Raw genomic sequence first — 26,731 nt, 5'->3', positions numbered from 1 at the left:
TTCTTGCTTTTTCTAAGGGTAAGAAAACAGTCTCAGAGAAAGTGGTGGAAAGTACTGTGTAATGTTTGACTTCGGGATTAAATTAAGCAAACTAAATGTAAATACTCTTGAAATATGGATATCAAAAAATGAAAATGATGAAAACCGGGCTTAGTTGACACTCGTAATGGTGCGGAGACTCCCGTTGGAGCACAGTCTCACTTTGGTCTCCATTTCCCGCTGGAGGTCACTACCTCTCTGACTGATGGAAAAGAGGCATCTGAACTGTGCTGTCCTCCTCTTCTTTCTGGTTCAAATCTTTCCTACAGTGGGGTTTAGGCATTTTTCATGTAAGGGTCTAAACGTCTAGTTTCTTTCTTCGCTGTAGCCTGAGGAAAAGGATCACATTTATAACACAATAAAAATTAAAATTGGTGCCTCTTAATAACTGACAGTTACCTATATCAAAATGTAAAGTAGGCAAGTATAAATGTAATATAGTCAATGCCTATATATTGCCTAAGTATAAATACAATATAGATAATAGATGTAGTGTAGGCAAATAATTATATTCTTTGACAAAGTAAGACAGTTTAAGTAAACAAATTTCTAAGTGATTTGAGACTTTCCTAAATGATACTTAAAAAGCTATCATTGTGTGAAAACTAAGCAAAACATAACTAAGTCATTTTTAGAAAGCTGAGACATGGTCAGCCGTGACTATGGACTCTGTTAACAATCAAGTAATTAAAGGAGTCACTGTGAATATGCTAGAACAAGCACTGAATGGGAATTACAAGAACTAGGACTTGGTCTAAAGAGCTGCTGGACCAGGATGATACGCTAACCTCTGTGAACCGTAAATGTCTTGACTAGAAAAGAGGATTGTCAAAGGCGAGGTGGAAGGTTCTGCTCAGCTCTGCGAATCCATGACTCTTTATCCAGAGAAAGTTTGTGTATATGTGTAATGTATACACAAGAGAGGTGTGCCCCTTTTAATTTTGATATAAAGTTCCCTAAAACTACAGGTTGGCACCATATTGGATCTTTTATTTACAGGTGTGTATTTAGTGTGTAGTTATGTCATTGTGGGTTATTCTTCCTCATTGTGTTCTAAAGTTAATAAAATTTCATCAGACAGCTATTAAATTTAAGTAACGTACAGTCTTATGTGTAAATCTTTGAGGCTCATATCATATCAAGTATGCATGTAATGGGGCTCACATACTAGTCTGGGCAGCGTTAGCTATGTATATTTTGAGAGAGAATGTGCAGTCCCCTTATTTATATAAAATTATATGTAATGAACATAAAGGCGCTAGTTTTCCTTAACAATATACACATTTTAAAATAACCAAGATGAGTGTAATGAATCCTTATGGATTTCTCTCTGGGCAGATACAAAGGCCTCTGTGTCTTCGTTGGGAAGTGTGGTTTCTTTCAGCCCTGAACATTCTGAGCCCAAGGATAAGTAAAAGCGTGTGTGTCCGTCTTATACCCATGCAAAGTTACCAAGTCCCAGAATGAAGGGGTCTGTAGTCGAGAACAGATAGAGAAACGCAGTGTAGATTGAGTTGGTCCTCTCCAGTGATCAAGAGGAGCCCTCGGGAAGTATGCATGGGTGTCACTCATCACCTGGCGAGCACGGGCTCTTGGATCTGCCATGGTCTCCGTGGTACTCCAACGATGCTCAAGCACCGTTGAGCGCTGTAGTCTACACCTAGTTTGTGAACACAGTATTTCAAAGGGAGCCCGAAAGTGTGAATGGTCCTATTACTTTTTAAAAATTCAGTATTGCCTATTAGGTATTATCATTTGAGAAAGAAATGCCTTTTCAAAGTTGGTACCAATGATAAAGAGCCCCAGAACTTAAGATATTCTCTAAGCACATAAACCAATGTAAACGTTTTTTTACAAATCACTGTTAAAAATATTTCAAAGGGGGACTTCCCTGGTGGTCCGGTGACAAAGAATCTGCCTTACAATGCAGGGGACATGGGTTCGATCCCTGGTCAGGGAACTAAGGTCCCACATGCTGCGGGGCAACTAAGCCCGCGGGTCACAACTACTGAGCTCGCGCGCCTCAGTGAGAGAGCCCGCATACCACAAACTACAGAGCCCACGCGCTCTGGAACCTGAGCGCCACAACTACAGAGCCCATGCACCCTGGAGCCTGCACGCCACAACCAGAGAAGAGAAAACCCACACGCCACAACTAGAGAGAAGTCCGTGCGCCGCAATGAAAGATGCCGCATGCCTCAACGAAGATCCCGCGTGCCGCAACTAAAGACCTGACGCAGCCATAAATAAATAAAGTCTTAAAAAAGATTTCAAAGGATTTCATATAATAAATGGAGAATGTTATTTCACGAAGTTTTTAAAATTATGAGGAAAGAGATCATCAATATAGGAAATGTTAGAAAATCAACTTTTACTTACCTCTAATTTATACCAAAACAATGTATATTCTTTATTTTAAAATGTAACATACTTTTCAGGAATTCAATTATGAAAGAAGCCAAAATAGATTACTGTGAAAAAGAGATGACAGAGATACGAGATACCAGATATTAGTCTTTTGCAGTGTGACTAGACTGAGGAGAATAACACGACTCTCTGCGTATGGATCAAATGGCAGCTATACTGGGATCCACAGAAAGAAGACAATGTTCTTTCAAAGGAAACTTATTTGTTGTAGACAACTGTAGACTGTAGACTAAAGCACCTGAAATAAAAGCCAGCAAGAAGTGGACCGGGCCTTTCTTTAGGTTCTGTGGTTGTCGTAGAAAATGAAAGAAAAATGCTAGGAGGTCCATCGCGAGACAGTTATCAGTGTCACTTTTACAGTTCACATGGAACTTTTCTTTATTATCTTTTAGATCGTGTGCCACGGAGCCTGTATAAACTGGTGTCATGTTGATACACGAAGCTAATTAAAGCATGGGTAGAGAAGCAGGATGAAGAAAGCGTATGAAATAAATGATAGGCTTCCCCTTAATTGTTTTACGACTTAAGGGCCTTTACTGGCTGGGTAAATAATTCTTAGTAGATTTAGGGTTATTTTAGAGCTTAATCTAGAAATCCTACAACGTAGTTTCTGTATTGCTAAGCAATGGGGTACTTGGAAAAAACAACCCACCCACACGTGTAAATGTGGCATTCCTGAAAGTCACGGTAGACTGTTTGCTCAGGCCAGGCCAGCACAGGTTGGGTGGGGGGATGGGATCTGTGCACTCAGCCCCTGGGAGCCTGCCTTTGGGAGCTGCTCCCTCCTCGAGTGTACAGGTTTCCCTGGCCTCCATAGTCTGGTCCTGACTTTGGCTGCTATAGTGAGGTCCTGGCCCTTCCCCAAGGCTCCTATGATCAGGTCTCCCAACATTCCCTGGGCTGAGAAAATTCCCCAACTCCTGCTTGCGATCCACCTTGTTCCAGGCCCAAAGCCTATAGAAAAAGTACTTCTTACCACAGGGTCCTAGTGTGAAGCCCAGAATCACAGGTGGGAAGGAAGAGGTACTAGTAGTGAAGGGACAGCCTATTCAAAGATCGTTCCTCCCTTCTGAAAGTGTTTCATTATCCTTGTTTCAAGTGTCTCTCTCTGGTCTAATTCTTTCCTTTGGGAGAACGTCTTGTCCTCAAACTTTTCGATATCTCACAAAAATCCACTCATCTCAGATACTTGTGATCTCAGGAGTGCTTAGTTGAGGCACACGGATCATCGAGCCCTCTTTCAGAATTTTTATCCTCTTTCAGATTTTTGTAACTTCCGTAATATAGTTTGGAGGAGTAGAAACAACTTTTGAATTATTATTTTTTAAAAAAAGAGAAAAATAAAACACAAGGAGACAGCTAACCTTGCTTTAAAACCCTTGGACTAATTAGTATTTTGGTAGTTTTATTCATCCAGCTATTGCTCTTAGCAGTTTATTAGAAAGAAGATTGGATACAAAAATGTAAGGATCGTGGAGGAAATGTAAATCTGATGTAAATGTAGTAGAGCAAATAAAGGAATTTGATACTGTCTTTTCTTGACCTAAGATGCCTCTCATTTGCAGCAGAACAACATGTGAAGCAGAAGTTCTAATGTTTGACAGATAACAAAAAACTAATAAACCCAGGCGCAGATGGGAGCCATCCTGGACTTACATAAAAGCTGGCTCTAAGAAAGGCTTTTTAATAGTCAGAATATTTCAGCTGTTTTTGCCATTCAAGACTGGTGTGTCTTAATGTCAAAAAGAATTTTTTTATTTAAACATTTTCATATGCTAGGAAATTTAATAACCCTAACTACAGAAATATCATAAAAGTAAAACATAAAATACACACTCAGAAATAAATCACAACTCCAGTAAATCTGATCACAAATAAATTGTGTGGGAATGATGGGTCTTCATCCTTTGGGATGCCAGGCATGTATTGAGTGCCGGAAGTTAACAGAAGCTAGTTAGAACTTGAATGCTTTCTTTCCGACAGAGTTAGACAGAGGGGACTTTAGCAACTGCATTTGGAAATTTGTCATATTGTTTGGGACAAATTCCATTCACTTTTCAACCCCTGTTCTCATCTCACTCCTATTTTAATGCACAATTCCTTAACCAGCGAAACTCACATGCGTTTGTTGATGACTTCCGCAAATGGTAAGGTAGTTAGTGATGGCCCCTCACGTTCATTGCCAATTGAAAAGGACTTTGGAGAGGTCCATTTAAGACTGGACCCTCTACTAAATGGTAATTTTTTTTTTTTTTGTGGTACGCGGGCCTCTCACTGTTGTGGCCTCTCCCGTTGCGGAACACAGGCTCTGGACGCACAGGCTCAGCGGCCATGGCTCACGGGCCCAGCCGCTCCGCGGCACGTGGGATCTTCCCGGACCGGGGCACGAACCCGCGTCCCCTGCATCGGCAGGCGGACTCTCAACCACTGCGCCACCAGGGAAGCCCTAAATGGTAATTTTTAAAGAAGGTGGCTTATGTGGCCTCACAGCATTCGTTTTATTAAAGAGGATTCTCTTGGTTAGGGAAACCAGTTATATTGAGTCTTGGACACTTGAGAACAAGATCAAAGTGGGCATGAGAGCAGGTAAGGGCAGCTGCCCTTCCAATGTTTTTCACTTAAAATAAGCGCCCTGCCCAGGATCTTGATGTTGACAGTGTTCTTCAGAGTCAGTTACCAGAATGTGAGAAGACATCTCTGGATTCTAGGTGGTTTCTCAGGGCTTCAGGGCTATAAATGATGCCAGAGTAATTTGTGAGTCAGTAGACCTTAACTAGTCTTTAAACTAGTAGAAAATGTTCGATTTTGTTATCACATTGATTTTTAATACCTTATTGCCTTATTAAACTGTGCTTTTTATTTTAGATGTATCTTTATGGTAATTCTGTTTGAAGGTATCAATCCTACTGGTTTTAAGCATTTGTTCAGAATCTTAAGTCTTTAGGGCTCCAGGAGAGACCCCATTATAGGTCATGAAAAGGATAGTGTCTAATTCTTTTATTTGTATATGTTCTTTCTTCTTTTAAATGATGAGGTTGTAACCTAAAATGGACCTTTCTTTCTGTGAGAAACAGCTTGGACCACAGCAGGATGGATGATTTAGAAAAATCTGTGACCCTTGCAGCTGGGTCTGCCTCAGGGCACAGGATGTGATGGTTGAATCACCCATTCTGCCCTGGAGGCTTGTTTAGGTCACAAGCACTAACCACAGCCTGAGTATCAGCTGAGGGCCTGGGTATTGGACCAACACTGAGTCCATCTTGGGATACTGATTCCCATTCTGACCTTGGTCCCTGTGATTATCTCTATTGCAGGTGAGAGTGTGTGCACTAATGGGCAGAGGCAAGGTTTGTGTCCAGATTTTCTGTTCCCATTCTTCCCATTTTGCTGAAACTTGTCACGTGGCAAGTATGTTTCTCTTGAAGCAAGTTAGCTTTGAAAACACCACGACCAGCACCATCACCACCACCTCCATCCACGACAAACCTCTGGTGTGGTATCATTGGGGTGTGAATGGGAATTAGCCAAGAAACCCAGTTTATTTTCTAGTCCATCTGTTTTGCTGTTCACTGAGTTTCATCACTCTAATAATGATTTTCTCAGCATAGGAAGATCTCATCCTTTTCTCAATCTGAAGGACATTTCTAGTCTGTAGATAAATAATTACTCAGGAAAAAATATTTGTCCACTTATCACTTATCTTCTGGTTCAACTGTAGTTTCTCTTTAAGCTGCTTGCCTCCTTCTCTAGAAACTTCCCAGACTATTCCAATCTGCAGTGACCTTGTTATCTTCTAAACCAGGGTTTGGTGCTTTCTTAGTAAAGGGGCAGATAGTAAACATTTTCAAGTTTGTGAGCCATATGGTGTGTTGCAACTACACGTCTGTCACTGTGGCACCAAAACAGCTGAAAACAAATGCAGAGTCTAAATGAATGGGCTTGGCTGTGTTCTGATAAAACTTTGTTTATAACACAGGAGAAAGAGGCTGGATTTAACTCTGGCAGTAGTTTGCTGACCCTTGTCCTACACTAAAAATATTTATGTGTCAATTGCTTGGGTTATCTGTTAATATTATTTTAAAAAAATTGGTCTCATATTGTTACATAAATTTGCATTTGTACATAGAGAATTTATTGTATGCAAATACTCTTCTCAAAAAGTATTATTTATTTTTTCATTGGTTTAAGTTCCTTTGTCTTATCATCCCCAAACCTGCCCTGAGTAATCAGTATCTGGTATTTGAAAAGTGCTGCAGTTGAACCAGAGGAGTAGTTGAGCAAGAAATAAAGGTATTCTTTCCTAGCAAACCACTTAGCTTTGGAATGATTTTGCTGGGGATCCACATGCTTGCATTTGACTTGAAAAGGCAAGTCCTCCCATACAGGAAGGACAATTGTGGTGCTAACAGGTAGGAAATTTGTACTTTTCTGAAACGCATGTGTATGGTGACTGAATCTGTACTTTAGTGAGCGAGTGATTATATTGCTTTTGTGTCCTGGCTATTCTTGCATACCTTCAAGAAATTGCTGGGAAGACAACATGGGGCAGGCTTGTCTTTAAAATAGATACCGTACAGCTGGTGGCTTGGGAAGAACGTGAATTTCTATATAGTCCCTCACAGACAAGCAAAATTCTAAATCAGTGTTTTATCAATGAATGAGGAAAACCATGTCTGGCTTGGGAGGAGGTCAGAAATCAATCAATCTCCCTTTTCGCTTAAGTGAGGGCATTTCATGAAAGAATAAGTAATAGGGAGATCATTGATAAGAATTAAGTGAATTCTGTGTTTTCAAGTCCTTCATATTCATCTTCTCCTCTCTCATCATCTTTGTTAAATATGTGGTTTTAATTGTGGTCTGTGTGTACCTGGAAAGGAAAGGAAAGAAAAGAAAAGAAAGGCCTTCAGTTGGCCGTTTGTACAGCGTCTCTTCCTTCATAGGAGCTCTGCAAGTTGCTTTGGAAACAACAGGAACACTGAGGCCAGTTCAAGTCTCCAGCATGTTTCCTGTGGATCAGGAAGTGAGAAGTGAGTGAGAGGACTAGGCAGGTGAGAAGAATCCTCACTTGTCTTTTTGTCTTTGTCACCAGGAGCAATCGATTGATATCAGAAGAGCCAAGAGGGAGAAGCCAAGGGCATTCGCAATGCTTAGATGGTGACTGGTGGCAACCTGGCTATTAGCAAGCCTGTCTCTATAGTGTTCAGTGTTTTCAGAGTGCTTTGCAATCAGGTTTCTTAGTCCCCCTTCACAGCCACCACAGGAAGCTAATTGATAGGCCTCTCCCGTTTAGCACTGAGGACAAGTGACTTGCTGAGGGGTCAGGCAGTGAGTTGATTATGGAGCTCATTAGTCCCTGGGTCATCAGTCTTGTGGGTTAGCAAAATATTATTTCCTTCTTTTTTCTAGCCAGCCTTGGAAAACTTATTACTACTGGTAGACCTGATTGTTTTCCAGGATGGTACTACTGTAAAAACTCTAACTTAATAATATTTTTTTAAGATTTGCCTTTCTTAAAGCTTCATAATGTCACTTTTCAGAAAAATTTAGCTGTGCATTTTAAACTTCAGCCAAGTCCTTTATTTAGTGATGATCTCAGAATTTTGGCCCTTTTATTCCTCTTAAGTTCTTCAACCAGAGACTTCAGGAGAGAGAACATTTTTTAACTAGGCAGACTTTGTTTGTGGCGTTAGCTGTGGTCAAAATTTGTATGGAGGGATGAGGTGAAACTTTTATATTTCAGTCATTCTTTTTTTTTTTGGCTGCGTCGGGTCTTAGTTGTAGCACACGGGCTTCTCTCTAGTTGTGGCTTGCGGGTTTTCTCTCTCTAGTTGTGGCGTGCAGGCTCCAGAGCACATGGGGCTCTGTAGTTTGTGGCATGCAGGCTCTCTAGTTGAGGTGTGCGAGCTCAGTAGTTGTGGCGTGTGGGCTTAGTTGCCTCGCGGCATGTGGGATCTTAGTTTCCTGACGAGGGATGGAACCCACGTCCCCTGAATTGTAAGGTGGATTCTTTACCACTGGACCACCAGGGAAGTCCCTCAATTATTCTGTCTTTTATTCCCAGAATCTCATAGAGGCTAGACAAAAGCAGTAACCTAGCTTTTTGGAATGAGAGATGTTGACATTTATTGTTCCATCAGTACAGGGATATTCATTCAATGATGAGTGACTAGTGGGCTTTCTCTGCTTTTCTTAATATAACCAAAACAACCCCTAACAAATAGGGAATGGGATTTCTATAGGTCATGTAAGGCTGATGACTTGTATTGACCATTCATTCAATATTTTACCCCTCAAGTATTTTTTGAGCATCCCTTATATAGAGATACTGTTTTAGACAATGGGGATACGGCCCTGAATAAGAAATTCATGCAGCTTACATCTTAGTAGGTGGATTATTCTTTTAAAACCATAAATACATATTATTGGGAAGTGATAATCACTGTTAACAAAACAAAAGCAGGGTACAGAATTGTACAGTGACTGGAGTGAGGGGGTATTTTACATGGAGTTAGAAAAAGCCTCTCTGTGGATGTGAAATCTAAAGAGACCCGAAGGAAGGAAAAGATTATGGCTAGGATAGAGCATTGCAAGAAGTGAGAACAGCAAAGACAAAAGCCTTAGGTAGGAATGAGATAGGTGTGTTTGAGGAAACAGGAGCTAGAAGGCTAGAGTGGCTGGAACAGAATGAGTGAGACAGAGAGTAACAGGATGTGAAGTCAGAGACGGGCAGGACACAGACTCTGTGGGCTTTGTTGACCAAGGTCGAGCGTGTGGACTTGGCGTCTGAGTTGATGGAAAGCCATTGGAGGAATTGGGTGAGGGTATGATAGTATCTATTTACATTTCCCAAAGGTCTCTGCGAATATTGGGTTGAAACCAGACTAAAGATAGTAGAGGCAGGGGGCTTCCCTGGTGGCGCAGTGGTTGAGAGTCCGCCTGCCGATGCAGGGGACGCGGGTTCGTGCCCTGGTCCGGGAAGATCCCACATGCCGCGGAGCGGCTGGGCCCGTGAGCCATGGCCGCTGAGCCTGCGCGTCCGGAGCCTGTGCTCCGCAACGGGAGAGGCCACAACAGTGAGAGGCCCGCGTACCGCAAAAAAAAAAAAAAATAGTAGAGGCAGGGAGAGGGGACATAAGGACACCCAATAGGGAGCTACTTTGGTAGACTGAGAGGGCTGATGGTAGCTTGAACTAGGGGTGGAAATGGTGAGGAGATATGGGTTCACAACGCTATATATTGGAGTAGAGCTGGAAGTGCTTTATGACAGATTAGATGTGGAATATAAGGGAAAGAGACCGCATATGGCTTCACCGGTTGGGTACCGACAACCCCAGGAAGAACTGTTTACAGAGACTGTGCAGTGCATGGCAGCCCAGGGAGGACTCAAGGATGATCCTTGGATTTTGATCTAAGCAACCGTATGATTGGTGGTGCTTTTTACTGAGATGGGGAAGATTGGGGGGAACAAGTTAAGGGGTGCAGGGGAATCAAGTTCTTTGGGGGCATGGAAAAGTTGAGATGTTGGACATCGACGAGATGTCAGATGCAGAGTTAGGTGTATACATATGGGACTCAGGGGAAAGGGCAGGGCTGGATATAAAAATTTGAAAGAATACATGGCTATGGGACTGAATTAGAAATGTTTGTGAATGAGTGTTGAGGAAAAAAAAGTGGTTTGTGGACTGTGGCCTGGGACACTTGCAAGATTTAAAGGTAGGGAATGAGAGAGGCATGCAATGCATCCTAAATTATGTAAGTTAGGAAGTAGTGCACAAATAAACATATTTTTAAATCACTTATTTTCTTCCTCCCCTAGTAAGAGCCGTTTGTGAAAATGAGCTCATGTCCCCATGATGTTTCCTTTTGTGCTTTAATGGTGGTGTCACTGATGGGAGATCTCATTTCTCCCTGCTGGTGATTTTATTGCTACCATGTGTGCAGAGATTATGGGGCCTAGATGCATTTGGACCACTCTTGCTTTTGTAAATCTTTAACAGTCAGATCATTGTGAACTGCTCTGAGGTAGAGCTTTCCACAAAATGGCACGGGTGAACTGCAGTCTGACAGGCAGCCGTTGCTATCTGTGTTATGAACGCATGTCCTAGGGTGGTAGCTGCCTTTGGATGAAGCTGACTCTTCCTGCCTCTCTGTTGACCTCTCTCATATCTTGACCTCCCCACTTTGTGTGGGAGCTTCGGGGACTGGAAGACCCTTGAAGATACCGTAGACCCTTCCTTTTGCCAAAGCCAGGCCAGTGAACACCACCTCACAGTGTAATATTTCTCAGTAACCTCAGCAAGGATTTGTCCTAAATATCTGTTTAGTCCCTGGGGCTCTAGCTGCATGTCTTCCACTGGGCTCTGAAGTGCTGAGGTATTTAACACAATCATTACTCAGCTCTGCTCTGTAAGCCAAATGCAATGTTAATTAGAATTACTTTTTTTAATGTATAATTATATAATTTATTAAAATCAACACAATTCATATACAAAATATTAAAATGGCAGTCATTAAGTTTGTTAAGCACTTCAAATACTGAAATGTTAAAACAGTAAAACTAACAGGTTTAATCTGTTCTTCTCCCAAAAGTGACAATCCAGCAATTCCAAATACAGTATGAAAAGGATCTACCATATCTCCTGGCCTGTCCGCAAATCCTCCCGTTTCTTCATCTTGACATGCTAAGGTGAAACTGCGCAGTTTCTCTCTGTCAATCCAGTGAAGCCTTCCAATTATCTTTAAGGAAGCCAACACCCACCAAGAATAGCATACATCTGGTACCTTCTGTGGCCTTCCATTGCGTCCACCTGACGCAGGCTGGCGTTCACAAAGCCACCAGCCAAGTAAATCAGAATTTACTCGATGCAACTGACTAGTAATAGCCAGGAATCCTGTGTACCAATAGATCTACCCAGCATGGGATTCAGAACCTGGCCTGCAACCAAACCCACCATCCAAGTTCCTACATGATAAAACAAATTCGATTGCCTTTTCCACATTAATAGCATCCAGCTTCCCCAACAGAGCCAAACTGCCACCGCACAAAAAGAGAATCTTGTATCGATTTCTCCCTATTATGTAAAAGTAGATTTTCACACCCCACAAAGCCGCTGGTCTCTCCGGCCTGCACTGTATTCAGCCCTTATCTTTTAGACTGGCCCCCTCTGTTCTAGTGCTCCTGTATGCTGATATAACTAGCACAGTGCGTGCTGGAACTTCCAGCAGACCATTAACTCCAGTTAGACCAGCTGCTTAGTGGGACCCCAAATATCTCCAGCGAAAGAACCATCTTCTTTCTGTAGACTCTGAACATATTCCACAGCTTTATTTACGTCAATAACATTAATACTATCAGAGAGAGTAAGAATGCAATCATCTTTCTTTGAGCCATAGGATGCTATATAATCTGCATGCTTCTCCAGTAATAGGGTGTCAGGTGCATCTGACTTGATAATAACATCCTTCTGCAGTGTGCCCGTGTCTGAAGGCGAAAAGAGCTAGAACTACTTTTTTGCTTTTGCATCTACACTGGCATTTCGTTTCTATGCCCTGACTCTCCTTCTCATGCCCCTCTCCTGCCCCATTTTTTATAAGCTCAAGACCTAAAAGTATTCAGATATATTTGTCTCAGCAAGAATGCCAAAAACTTTGACTATTTAATGTCAACCTGATTGGAAACTCATTTAGATGTATGATCTTTCTTTTTTTCTAGAAATTTCAGTCTTTCTCACAGGGAGGTGTATGGTTAATAAAAGACAAGAATTAAGCACGTAAACTCTTTACTTACAAGCAGAATGCACGTAAATCTAATTGTCCACATTTCCTACCTATTGTTTAACAGCTTTTTTTTTTTTTTTTTTTTTAACCTGGCCTTCATGGTTATTCTTTGTCTGTTATTGCTCTGGCTACAGAGATACAGCGTTTTGGCTGTTTTGGCCCTTTCAAGATATTAATTCTTTTCTTCCTGGGGTTTGCCCTCTCTCATTCTTGTAAAAAGGCATCCTGCTAACCTCCGTAATTACTTTCATTTATTTTATTTTTTTCTGGAAACTGTATTTAAATATCTTCAAGTTTCACCTGGAGTGATAGATATTTCAGAATTACTTTCTTTTCCGAGACCATATTTTCATTATGGCATGAAGTTAAAGTCACTTACAATTTAATTATTTTGCAAACTCCTATTTTACATGTCAGAAGAAAACCATTTGTTGGGGGTATTTGTGAGAAAGATGCTTTTGTGTTTAATATTGTTAATTCCCTCTTTGATCTTCATTCTAAAATCTGATGAATGAGCTATATTACTTCCCCTGGCATTTCCTATCCTGGTTAATGGCATGACCATTTAGCTGGTACCCATCCCAGAGTCCTCTTTCAGCCTCCCTGCCTCCACTGAAATAAATATTAAGGCTCAAAAGGTCCTGCCCTGTAATCCATCAATATCCTTTTTATTCCTTCTGCTATTGTCCAGTGTAGGTGATGGGTAATCATTTTTTACTTGAACTTCTTTGTTAATCTCCTAATTAGACTTTATCCTACCTAGTCTTGTCCCACCCAGATCATTCTCCACATTATTCCTAGAGCAATCTATCAAACCAAATCAGGTCTTGTCACGTAGCTCATCCCTCAGCATAGAATAAATTTAAAATCCTTCATATGGTATAGAAGGTTCTCCATCATCTGACCTCCTGCCTTTCATGTCAGCCTCAGTTCTTGGTACTCTGTCCCTCGTGTCCTAGGCTCACATCGTTCTGAACAACTTCTGTTTCCCTGACTGTGACAACTGTTTAATATTTCAGGTTCTCTGAATTGAAGTTCCTCACAGCCTCAACTGTGACTCCACAGACCTCAATCTTAGCCATTATTTGGCATAATAAATGAGGAGTGAATGAATAAATACTACCTTCTGGCTTCCTTAGCTGGGAACGCCTGGATACTTATAGATTGATTGGCCTACACGTAATTAAGTTGAGAATAATATTTCTCTTGATGATAACTTTTTTAATATTCACATTACATAATGATTTTGTAATTACATAATGATTATATAATCATTTTGTATGGAAATTACATGATTTTGATGGAAATCAGCATATACTCTGGATGCCTCAGTAATAAGGCCTTATTTCTACTTTTGGTCTGCTAAACATTCCTAGTGATCTTTTCAGTTACTGTTTCTTTGGTTTTTCTGTTTTGTTTTTTTTTTTTAACGTATTTGAACTTCACTGCAGCTTTAGAAATAGATGGAAGTGATTCCAGATTTTCAGAATAAATTTATTTTGCTCAAATAATAACTGGCTAATGAGAAGGAAAAATAGTGGGAATTTAGTCTGTTTAAATTCTGTAGACTTGCCAAAAAACTCTATATGGACCATCATAGTAACGTCAGTTTCACTTACTTCAGGCCATTTTAGCACTCTAGAAGTGTGCCTTAGTTACTTAACAAATAGCTGAGTACCTACTAATTACCAAGTACACAGGCACACAAGTAAAGCATTTACACAACTATTTCTGAGACGACAGAGGAAAAGCCACAGTCTCACACATGGATTTTGATTATCCATTAATATATTAAGTTTATTGAGCAACTACTACATGTAGATAGGGTGCTAGTCATTGTGATTACAGAGATAATAAAAGTCAAGTGTGGTGACCTCAGGGAGCTCCAAGATACATGAAATATTACTGTAAAACAGGGTGGGGCTATGAACAAGAGTCTTATCAGCTCACCTTACAGTGAGTGGTCAGGGTAATTACACCCTCTGTCAAACCATGAAAGTAGAATCCACATGATCATGATTTGCTCATCAGAGCCAGGATGGAAGCAGGCTTTTTCAATACCTATTCCAGATTAAGAGAAAGAATATGAATGAATAAGGAACCAGAATCAAGAGAATGACATCCTGGGTCACACCAGTGTGGGACAAGAAAAGCATGGGATCCAGAAAAGTATCACTGGAACCCCAAACCCAAAGAGAAGAAAGAACAGGAAATAGACTATTCTCTTGGTAACTGTATTTAGCTGGAACCCTACTGTCTTTCGTTTATATCAATACTGTGACTCACATAGTATTCCAAAGTGAGTTGTTAGCAATTCTCAACAAATTCTTTAGGCAACTTTATCAAATCTCAAATCTCAAAATCTTTGGGTTATTATAGCTGCAGGCTTTAAGTAAGTCTTGTGGCCACAGTTCTGGGTCTGGAGTGGACGAAGTCAAAAGGGCCCAGAGGTGATGTTTAGCTGGTGTGTACCAGTTCTCCTGCATCACTTATTAATATGAACACGCTTCTATTCTGACCTCCCCAAGCCCCTGGACCATTCTGAACGGTCCTGATCCTCCCCAGGATCTACAGGATCTCCTTGCAGCCCAGGAGCTAAGTAGTGAGCACATGGAACAGAAGAAGACCTTCAGGGTCCCCAACCAAAAAGAAAAAAATCACTATGGAGTATAAATTATTGAGAACAAGCGCCAGGCCAACAGTTCATGTCCTAATAGATAAATAGTAGGCGCTCATATGAGCTATAGTCTTGATAATCTTTTAACTGACAGCACTTAGGAGAGACCTAACATGTAGTAGGGGCTTAGTAATTGAGAGCTGTTATTACTAAGACACACCCTCAAGGAGTCTTCTTCCTACTGAGGAGACGTATGTAAATAGACCACAGCCCTTAGCCACGTGAAGGAGAGAATGGTCCCTGTCCTGGTCCAGTGTTCTCTCACTCTGATTCCCCTCTGTGTATCCCAGGATGCTCTCACCTGTACTGGGATGTTGTTTCCTGTGTCAGGGCCCTCATTTCTATTTGATAGCAATTTAATTCTTTCCTAGTGTGACTACTTAAAGTTAAGGGCAGGATCTTTACCTGCTGTATTGCTAAGGAAATTTCATTTTCTTCCATCATGTCCACACAGCATCTTCTGCCAGTTCTATTCTCTGTGGGATTGCTGTCTCCATTTTCATGGCGCTGCAGCACGCTCTCTCTCTCCACTCTAAGAGCTTTTTGTTCTTTGGAGTGCTGCCCTGAGCCTGCCCATTCAGTATTCTGTTTCTGTTATCTGTTGCTGCAGTAGGATATAGCAGGTATTTTTAATTCTATTCCTTTTGTTAGAAAGAGTAATTTCCTTTTTGGGGGTGGAAATAAAGATGTCTTTATACTTAGACCACTTGAGGGCTGAAGCCCAGAGAGTTTCCTTTAAAATCATCACAAGCTCCAAATCTTGTGGGCGACTTGCCTTCATATGCAAAATCTGCTGTGGAGCTATCACCAGAAATTTTGTTTTGCAGTTTCCCAGCACACTTCTTTCTCCAACTCAGGCTTTCTCAACTTGAGCACTATTGACATTTGGGGCTGGAAAATTGTAGGGGGCTATCCTGTACGTTGTCAGACATTCAGAACCATCCTTGTCCTCTACCAACTAGATTCCCATAGAAACTGCCCAGTTTTGACCACTAAAAATGTCTGCAAGGCATTTTTGTCAAATACCCCTGCTGGGGGCCAAATCACTTCAGGTTGAGAACTGCTCTAAATCATAAACACGTGAAAGTAGATCGGCAAACAAGTTATAAATGTGTTGACAGGCAAAGCAAAAACATTCGTGGTAATGACAGCAAATACTTAGCACTTAATGTGGGCCAGGTACTGCTGGAAAAGCTCTTTTCATGTAAGTAACCAAACCCATAGACTGAGGTACCATTGTACCATTATTTATACACATATTATAGACGAGGACACTGAGACACAGAGAGGTCATGCAGGGGCTAAGTGTCAGATCAAGAATCTGAACCTAGGGACTTCCCTGGCAGTCCAGTGGTTAAGACTTTGCCTTCCTATGAAGTGGAGTGCTGGCTCCATCCCTCATCAGGGAGCTAAGATCCCACATGCTGCGACCAAAAAGCCAAAACATAAAACAGAAGCAATACTGTAACAAATTCAATAAAGACTTTAAAAATGGTCCACATCAAAAAAAAAAGAATCTGAACCTAGGCCTGATTGTGACCCTATAGTCAATGATCTGAACTCACTGTGCTTTTCTTTCAACAAAAATTTATTGGAATAGAGACCTACTTGGCATTATACGGTATATTATCTTTGGTACGTGCTTAGTAAATACTTTGTTAAGTGATTAAACGAGTATCTGTAAATTATCTAATATTTTAAATTAGTATTGAATAGATTCTTTAGTTAATTTAAATAAAAAAGTACTTTTCCCTGAATACAGTCAACTATTATTTATTAGAGCAAAGCAGAGGGTCTCTTAGCATTTCTAAGCCCATTGACAGGAATCTTTTGGAAAAGATTTGTCAAGGTGACCTTTAAAATCTCTTCTGATCTGAGCATTTATTTGTGTGCTGGTACAGTATTGCAACATTTCAGAATGAAGACTGATCAAACTGAACAAAATATTTTTTTCCTGATGAGATTAAGCAAAGCACCTGCTCTTGCCATATAATAGGGAAAGAGAGGATTCATCCTCCCTCCTAAACTAGGTATGCATTCTCATGAGGTATGATGCACTGTTTGATAGTTTGATCTAGCTTCTGGACTTATAAAATATTAAACATCTTTAACTAACAGGAAGCCACTTTAGTCGATCAATCTTCAGGCTTTCATAGTTGACTTCCTATAATAGATGAGGGGCTGAGCTCTAATGTTTGTTACAAATGCATTACATCTGATTTATATCTAAGTGGGAAGCCCGTATTTTATATAATAAAATATAAAAACATAGTATTCTTTTATTCTTGTTAAAGATGTTTTTAAAATGTATTTCTATAAGGCAAAAGAATGGAAGCTTCCAGAGTGTCAATTAAAATAATTTTACTAAGAGTAATAAATAAAATATAACCATAAAGTAGCAAGAAAATAATCACAATAGCTTCATCTTGCTAGTTCTCTTAAAACTCACATTGTGAATTTTCCTCAGTGAGACCATAAGTAATATAAGTATTCTCTCTTCGTTTAGATGATCTTTTAAAAATTTGAATGGCTTCATATTTTTTCCTTAATTTTGAAGGAGAGGTCAGTTATTTTAAGGACAATACTAGAAAGTATTCCAAATCTCAATTTTCATGGAAAAAGATATTCCAGATATCATGTCATTAAAGAGGAATAGTAGTACCAATATGTTTTATCTTCGTCAGTGATTTGAAGGGATGCTTTTGTTTCCTCATCTAGGGTGTTTGCTTATAGTATTAGAATTCATGATTTATTTTATTTCATTTCATTTTTACATTATATAATAATTCTAATACTAAAATTTTTTTTTAATTTTTTGGTTTTTTTTAAATTGAAGTTTAGTTGATTTACAATATTAGTTTCAGGTGTAGAACATAGTGATTCAAAACTTTTATATATTATACTCCACTTAAAGTTATTATAAATTATTGACTATATTCCCTGTGCTGTACAGTATATTCTTTTAGCTTATTTATTTTATACCTAGTACTTTGTACCTCTTAACTCCCTACCCCTGTCTTGCCCCTTCCCGCTTCCCTCTTCTCACTGGTAACCGCTAGTTGGTTCTCTAGATGCATGAATCTGTTTGTTTTGTTATATTCATTCCTTTATTTTTTAGATTTCTCATATAAATGGTAACATACAGTATTTTTCTTTCTCTTTCTGACTTATTTCACTAAGCATAATACCCTCCAGCCCATCCATGTTGTTGCAAATGTAAAAATTTAATTCTTTTTTATGGCTGAGTGGTATTACATTGTGTGTGTGTGTGTGTGTGTGTATAGACACCACATCTTTTTTATCCATTCATCTATCAATTGACACTTAGGTTGCTTCTGTAGCTTGGCTATTGTAAATAATGCTGCTGTGAACACTGGGGTGTGTGTATCCGTCTGAATTTGTTTTTGTTTTCTTCAGATATATACTCAGTAGTAGAATTCCTGGATCATATGGTAGTTCGGTTTTTAGTTTTTTGAAGAACCTCCATACCATTGTCCATAGTGGCTGCATCAATTTACATTCCCACCAACAGTGCACAGTGGTTCCCTTTTCTCCACATTCTTGCCAACGTTTGTTATTTGTGGTCTTTTTGATGATAGCCATTCTAACAGGTGTGAGGGGGTTGACCTCTTTGTGGTTTTGATTTGCATTTCTCTGATGATTAGTGGTGTTGAGCATCTTTTCATGTGCTTGTTAGCCATCAGTATGTCTTCTTTGGAAAAATATCTATTCAGGTGTTCTATTTTTTAATCAGGTTTTTTTTTATATTGAGTTTTATGAGCTGTTTTATATATTTTGAATATTAACCCCTTATTGGTCATATCATTTGCAAGTATTTTTTCCCATTAAGTACGTTGTCTTTTCATTTTCGTCAATGGTTTCCTTTGTTGTGTAAAAGCTTTTAAGTTTATTAGGTCACGTTTGTTTGTTTGCTTTTGTTTCCTTTGCCTTAGGAGACAGATCCAAAAAAATATTGCTACAATTCATGTCAAAGAGTGTTCTGCCTATGTTTTCATCTAGTTTCATGGTTTTTGGTCTTACATTTAGGCTTTCAATCCATTTTGAGTTTATTTTTGTATATGGTGTGAAGGAATGTTCTAATTTGATTATTTCACATGTAGCTGTTCAGTTTTCCCAGCACCACTTATTGAAGAGACTGTCTTTTTCCCATTGTGTATTGTTAACTCCTTTGTCATAGCTTGATTGACCGTAAGTGCGTGGGTTTACTTCTGGGCTCTCTGTTCTGTTCCATTGATCTATGTGTCTGTTTTTGTGACAGTACCATACTGTTTTGATTATTGTGGCTTTGTAGTATAGTCTGAATTCAAGGAGCATGATACCTCCAGCTTTGTTCTTTTTTGTCAAGATTGCTTTGGCTATTTGGGGTCATTTGTGATTCCATATAAATTTTAGGGTTATTTGTTCTAGTTCTGTGAAAAATATCACAGGTATTTTGATAGGGACTGCATTGACTGTAGATTGCTTTGGGTAGCGTGGACATTTTAACAGTATTATTTTTTCCAGTCCATGAACACAGGATATCTCTCCGTTTATTTGTATCACCTTCAATTTCCTTCATCAGAGTTTTATACTTTACAGAGTATAGGTCTTTCACCTCCTTGGTTAAGTTTATTCCTGGGTATTTTATTCTTTTTGATGCAGTTTTAAATGGGATTGTTTTCTTGCTTTCTCTTTCTGATAGTTCATTATCAGTGTATAGAAAAGCAACAGATTTCTATATATTAATCTTGTATCCTGCAACTCTCCTGAATTTACTGATGAGCTTTAGCAGTTTTTTGGTGGCGTGTCTAGGATTTTCTCTGTATGTATCATGTCATCTGCAAACAGTGACACTTTTACTTCTTCCTTTCCAACTTGTATTCCTTTTATTTCTTGTCTGATTGCTATGACTAGGACTTCCAACACCATGTTGAATAAAACTGGCAAAAGAGGACATCCTTGTCTTGTTTCTCAGCTCAGGGGAAGTGCTTTTAGCTTTCAACCCCTGGGTATGATGTTAGCTGTGGGCTTGTCATATATGGCCTATGTTATGTTGAGGTGTGCTTTTATTTCCTTATCTATGGTGTTTGCTTAGAGTATTAGAATTTGTGATTTCTATAATGAGTACTTAGCACACAGTAAGTGATCTGTAAGTCACCTCCCACACAGTCTTGATGCAGAGCATTACTTTGCTATATAGCAAGGTAAAATAATTTGCAGAGTACTAGATAATCTGCAGATTACTCTAAGTAACTGTATATAAAGTAGTTGATGAGTACACAGATTTCTATTGGAGTAGTAGGGTCATTCACACATGCTTTTTTTTTTTTTTAAATGAGTCTGGATCTTTGGAAAACTCCAGAAAACAAAGCAAAATAGAATTCCTCAGAGAATAGGAAGTGACTTTCTTAAGGTTGTTGGGAACTGTTCTCCCAATTGATGGCTGGAATCTGGGTTTCCCCACTTTACGCTCTGAAGTTGCCAGAAATAACTCCAACCACTGAGTTATTGAAGGCTTATGTTTTATGAAACTGTCTTCAAAAAATGTCATGATTGACAATTGTAGAGCTAGCAGAGAGCTAAGCCTTCATTGGTATATAAGTATTATTCGGATATATTTTACTTGAAGGTCAAAAATGATGGCTGGTCTAGACACATTTTTCCATGACCTGACTTAAAACGAGAAAATTGCTGACATGAGTAGAAAGTCAATAATCCTGATTCTAAAAGAGGACCTATTCCTTTAAAATGATATCATCAAGTAGTTTATTCTTCCATAAAAAACTGGCCCATATATCACCCCCTCTTATGGGATTAATAATACTATACAATCTATATTTAATATGTTTAAAAAGAACCTGTTACAAGATACTGAAAGGCGTAGCTATTGCATGTTGTATCAACTTTCTGAAAGTGGGAAAATAAATGACTGCTCTTTTCAGCAGGCCTCTAAATGGTTATAGATGTTACCTTAGATTCATGGTTATGATAATAAGCTTTGTTACAGTGGAGAGGCATTGGGATTTAATCTTGCTACACACTAAGGAAGAATGAAAGATGTTCTTATGTTTTGATTGAATCCAAAAACACATGAGATCTGAGAGATGTGTAAGACTTGGAGAGAACCAAATTTAGAAGATAGAACTCACTTGTAAAAAGTCTGCATTAGTTGTTAATGATCATCTCAGAAATAGAACTATGCATTTTGGGATGGGAGGTGAATTTTAACCCATCAACCATATTATAAATTATTGCATATAACTCTTTTTTTTTTTTTTTTTTGCGGTACACGGGCCTCTCACTGTTGTGGCCTCTCCCGTTGCGGAGCACAGGCTCCGGACGCGCAGGCTCAGCGGCCATGGCTCACGGGCCCAGCCGCTCCGCGGCATGTGGGATCTTCCCGGACCGGGGCACGAGCCCGTGTCCCCTGCATCGGCAGGCGGACTCTCAACCACTGCGCCACCAGGGAAGCCCTGGATATAACTCTTTTGATGTTGGAAATAAATTAGACACTGACATATGAAATGATTACTAAAAGAGCAAAGTTTAAATCAGTGTTGCTTTGATGAAATGATCATTATGGTCCAAGTGTAAATCTATAATTTTCTCTGTTATATGTGAGGATTATGTGTGACTTACTTATTTAATAGGTAACTGGTATTGATTTTGTAGATTCAGGAAAAAGTTTTGTGAGTACCAACTGCTGGTCAAGATTGCTCCCCTTTTTTACTTCGCTTAAGACCATGGTACATTTCCTTTATGGTTCAGCCTCGAAAAGTTAGAGAAAAGTCAAAATTAGACCAGTACTATTCACAGTAAAGCACATACTTCAAGGATAATAGATTAATGAGAACTAAAAAATTATATTCTCATTTTCAATCTCCTAAAATTAACTTAAACATTTGGACACTGGAATTTTTGGACTATATTTGCGAATTTTCTATATTTTAAAAATTGTTTCTTATTCCTTAGGATATAGCAGTCTTAGATACAGGTCTTAGTGAAAGTTGGCAGGGAAAGGAAATTATGTTCAAATTAGTTCATTTTGCTTCTGATCATTTTAATAAAATTACACAGTTTGGTCATGGCAAAAACCTGAAATTCAGGGGGAAAAAAATTTTGTATTTTCTTTTTATGTCAGTTGTGATGTCTTAGTTCCAACCAGTACAGAAATTTGGGAGTTAACCAATTAATTAGAAATGTTGATAATTGTGTATATGTCTCATTTAAAATAGTTACTTTAATGCAATGGTGATCTCTTGGTTCATTATATACTCTCCAGTGTGCAGAAGTTTTGCTGAGAATTTGATGCAGTGTCAGTTTTTCTGAGTGTTGAATATATCTACCCAACTTGTGTTTCTTAACATAAGGTCAGAGTGCTCCCAATTGCATTTAAATAATTTCTAAGTTGCAGTTTTAAATACTTGTAAGATTTATGTTAATTCTGTTTCTCACAAATAAAACCAACAAAATTAAGTTGTATAAATAGCTTCCTTTTTCTTTTTTTCTGGAATTTTGGCATTATCATCTGTCCCTTTTTGATAGCTTGAGAATTAGTTATACCTTTGCCCAAAACTTTTAAAAAAATCAGCATTAGCTCTCATACACAGGACTTCAGTGAGTTTTTATTTTAATTTTTTCCCTAGTTAGAGGTGCATGTTACAGCTTGCCATTGTGGTCATTGTGGTTCATTTCATTAAGCTTCTTATTCTATATGCTTTCTTGAGACTTGGGAAACAGTATTTTTCTGAGTGATTGTACTATATTGTTCCAAATATAAGGCTACCCAGAATAGAAGGCAACCTCCAACTAGAAACAGCTCAAATATGGAGAAAGGCTGGGGGCCCAGAGCCCGGCGGGTCTGGCAGTGGTGGCAAGGGTGCCGAGGAATAGGACGATGCCTGCCCACTCTCCCGGTGAGTGAAGACGAGTCAGCTGCTGATTTACTTGTGCATAACCAGATGGCTTCTGCTGCTAGAGGAAAAGTCATACTGGGGGGGAAAGAATAAGTCTGTACACATGAAAGTCACTGTGTGTCCAAATCAGGGAGGGAAGGCGGGAGTATAGTCTATTTCACCTCCTAAATGGTCGCCTTCAGTGTTTTTTTTTTTTTCCCTGAACCTGGGGGTGAAAGTTGAATAACCCCAAACACTGGAGGAGGAGGAAAGTACCTGCACCTTTTGTGAAAAGGAGTTTAAAGGTCAGTGCCCATGGAAATGAATTGTTAGACACCATCAGATGTCTCACGACCAGCCCAGAAAATTATTCCTTGCCCTTTCAAATTGACTGCTGACCCAAGAGGTGGTACGTGCACTGTGTGATCATGTGTAGCCTGAAGATAAGCAACCCCAAAGCTGGGAGTCACATTTCCCATTTTAGTAAGATTTTTTTCTTTTTAAATTCCCTGTCTCCTGAGCCAGCCAAGATACAATTTAAATAAACGGGCTAAATCTTATTGAAATAAACTCCAAGGGACTGTTTAAAATTATTTGTTGGGCTAGTATTTCACCCAGTAGCATATTTTTAAAAATACTTCAGTGAAAAATGTATTATTCGATGGAGAATATGTATTGATGGAGCCCAGAGAAAACTCCAGGTATTGGTCTGATTCTACTAATAAGCACATAGAAATCTAAGCTTTTATTTCATAGTAACTAAATAAGATGTGATAGAATGAGGTGCTTGTTTCTGTTATAATCTAGAAAACTCTTTAGCACCTGTTAGTGTACAACTTAACCAGCATTCAGTAACCTTTGCGGCTTCACAAAAACTACATACAATATAAACCTTGACCTTTCTAGTGATTACCAGTCCATGGCTCGCAAAACAAGTTTTAAGTAGAACTTTAATCCCTGAATGATAAGTGTTTCTCCACTGGGTAGTTTCCATTGTAGCCTTCATGATGATGATGAAACTTCTTTAATAAAAAGGTATGTTTTTCTGAACAGACAGGACTCTCCTTAAGTTTAAACAATGCTTAATTGCCCAGAGGATTTGGTTTAGGGAAGCTACTTATCATTGATTTCAGAAATTCTCTTAAACCAAAATACCCTGAAAGATAGAGGTCCCGTGCCCAAGGAATAGCAAGCTAGAATTTGGCATGCCTACCATTTTGCCAGGTCTGGGAAGGGAACCTTTGAAACAGAAGGGCTGGGCAGAAAAGGATTTGAAAGGGAGAACTGGAAGGGAGTGTATCCCAGAGGGGGAAGGATTGTTGCCAAGTTAGATTACCAGTCAGAGGAAACAGCACTGCAGTGGTGGAGTCTAAATGAGAGGGTTCATGTGAACTCTGTATAACCTCAGAAGCCTTTTCCAAAGAGTTCATAAGGGTGATACCAGCCAGGAAAGAGACTAGTAGAGGATCAGGGCTTTTCAGGGAAGAAGAGCTTCCTTTATAACTCCTTCGCTTTGGAAATATTTGATCTCTACAAAGGAAGAGGATGCCCAAATTTGGTGGGGGGAGTCTGTGCCTATTATTAACCATCTTTAAACTTCAAACAGTTTCCTTTCTATTATTTGTTTTGGGTACTGTTATGTCTGATTTGATCCAAATTACAAATACAGCAAAACAAATATTGTAAACAATTTTTTCCCAGAGGGGGTTGGGGCTATAATAATTGTATGTTCTGTTCATCACCTCCTGTTAATTTCATCATTAGTTGCAACGGCAGACAGAAGCTGGAGAGGTCACCTAAATGTCAGATTCCATGGCTTCCTCTCCCTGTTGGCTAGTGAGGGCGGGGGCAGGACCTGACCTGATTGCATTAGGAAAAGAACATGGCCTCAGTTGGCTTGTGAGGTGGCAAGGATAGCCTTCAAGGACACAGGAAGAAAGGACAATGACAAGGGAAGAGAGATTTTCCAAGTTGCATATAAATAATCACCTTTGTAAAACTCAACAGGAAGAGTTAATTTCTCTACAAATAGTGGTGTTTGTGTAAAACCCATACATGTAACCTGTGCTCAGCTTCTCCCTCCCATCCCCAAAATGCACAACATAGAAGCTCTCCTGTAGATGCTGGAAAATTAACATCCCAGATCACTGTTTTTTCTTCCTTTCATGATTTCACACATGATGCACCTTCCCTGGCTCCTTCTCGGGGGTTTAGATTCATAGGATCAAGTTAAAGGGAACAGTTATTAATCTATTATGAAAAAATCTGTAGATTTGTTGATGGACAGAAATTAAAATCTCTCAGGCCCTAAAAACAGGTTTGGGCAATTCCCATTAGACTGTTTTTGCTAGGAGGATAGATCACTGCTGTTCTTTTTCTTTCCTGATCCATTAGTCTTTTTCCCAAGGAACCCCTAGAAAAAGTGATGTTTTTTACTTTTTCCCAGTTCCTGTATGGGTGACTGTGACTCTCACAGGTCAAATTAATAATGCCCAAGTTCTGACTTCTCAGCAGTTCAGTTGAAGAGTCACTACACTACAAATATGTAATTTGTGATGTTTTGTTTTTCAGTTTTTAAAAGTTCATAAAATAAGAGAATTCTTGAAGAAGATGTTGAATATGGTTAAATCTCTTTGGGAAATGTTCCACCATAGGTCTTTCCCTCAAAGAAGGGTTTATAAGGGACACCATTTCTCAAATGCAGCAGTATGCCTTTGAGAAATGGTGATGTGTCTGCATTTTCTGAGACATATGGAATATGGCATTTGTCTTGCTGAGTGAGCATGTTTAACTCAGCTGTGGAGTAACTCACAAATTCCCTACTCTTGAGTATCTTTAAGTTTCAAAAAGTCATTCTTGAAATGTTCTTAATGGGCATTCCTTAGGGGGCACTGCTCTCTTTGGTAAATCAGAAGTGACATCTGGAAATGCATAGAGATGGCTCTTGGTTACTTTTTTTTTTTTTTCTTTTCTGCTGGTCAAGCAGAGAGTGTCTTCCAGTTAACAGGTTGATAGCATCTTTGGACAGGCTAGAGAAAATTAACAAAATGGCTAATTCTTGTTTGGCAGTGAAATTGAATATTGAATGACATCTCTGCAGTTATAAACGACCTTTGTTTTAATAACAAAGTTGTTGATTTTCTACTAAGGGTTCTTTTAGGTTGTCATCAGGGGCTGATGGGAGTAACAGTTCACCCAACTCTCCAGCTAGCTTCAGTGGACATACCACCCCTTCTCAGCAGCCTGAACCCGTGGTACACTCTCTTAAGGTAACCAACTGTGTACAGCCGTTTATCCAGTACTTCAGTTGTGTTGTGGCTTGTTCGCTATAGTCTGGTAATCCTCACGGTCTCGTTTTAACCATAGATACTTTATTTTTTGAGCCCTTATGGTGTAACTTTTTTTTTATCTTAAGTTTTAAAGTATGATTTTAATTTTTTTAAACTAATAGTGGGTTTGAATACTTATGGTTGAATTGAATCTCTAGTTTTATCATTTTGTTTTGAGTAATGTGATTCATATCTATCTGCATCGAAGTTGAAGTCTGATGTGCATGTATATTCATATGTGTAAAATACTGTTACAGGTATTTTCTGTGCAATGTTTGTAGCATGGATGTCTTCAAATATAGGAAGTTAATAGTTGGCCAAAATAAGGAAAGATACCATATTTTTCTTTCTTTTTGCAACTGAAGTACGTTGTGCAACTTACTGAAAGTTTTCAAATAAACAAAAACCTACTCTGTTCACCATTAAATAGAAATTAAGTCTTCAAACTCTAGTTAATGCTTTAATGCTTCTTTATAGAGTATTAGAAAATAGATATATGGTCTTATTCATGAAGATATTTTATTTTTTGCTTATACTTCAGCTTCAGCAATGACTTAAAAAAAGATCTGGCTGAAATTTATCATTTA

At 39.1% G+C, this 26,731-nt stretch overlaps 1 protein-coding gene and 1 pseudogene across 9 annotated transcripts in view; one reads left to right on the top strand and one right to left on the bottom strand.

Annotated features, from left to right (window-relative positions):
* CCDC85A (coiled-coil domain containing 85A) overlaps positions 1 to 26,731 on the top strand; it is a 198,940-nt gene that overhangs the window by 157,603 nt on the left and 14,606 nt on the right. For 2 of the 9 annotated variants that reach the window (XM_030877279.3, XM_030877278.3), the window contains exons 4-5: positions 22,702 to 22,836; positions 25,965 to 26,084. The exons of 3 other annotated variants lie outside the window; for them this stretch is intronic. In XM_030877279.3, the coding sequence (XP_030733139.2) occupies positions 22,702 to 22,836; positions 25,965 to 26,084 (255 nt within the window). Of the gene's footprint in view, positions 1 to 22,701; positions 22,837 to 25,964; positions 26,085 to 26,731 lie in introns of those variants that run through there. 4 more of the 9 variants (XM_030877275.3, XM_030877281.3, XR_011377910.1 and 1 more) reach the window with 3 other exon arrangements.
* On the bottom strand, positions 315 to 22,593 carry LOC138842926 (geranylgeranyl transferase type-2 subunit beta-like; annotated as a pseudogene).

This window comes from Globicephala melas, chromosome 12, assembly GCF_963455315.2.
Source record: "Globicephala melas chromosome 12, mGloMel1.2, whole genome shotgun sequence".
NCBI classification, from domain to species: domain Eukaryota; kingdom Metazoa; phylum Chordata; class Mammalia; order Artiodactyla; family Delphinidae; genus Globicephala; species Globicephala melas.
Note: the sequence above shows the minus strand (reverse complement) of the source record. Positions and strands in the feature narration are given on the sequence as shown.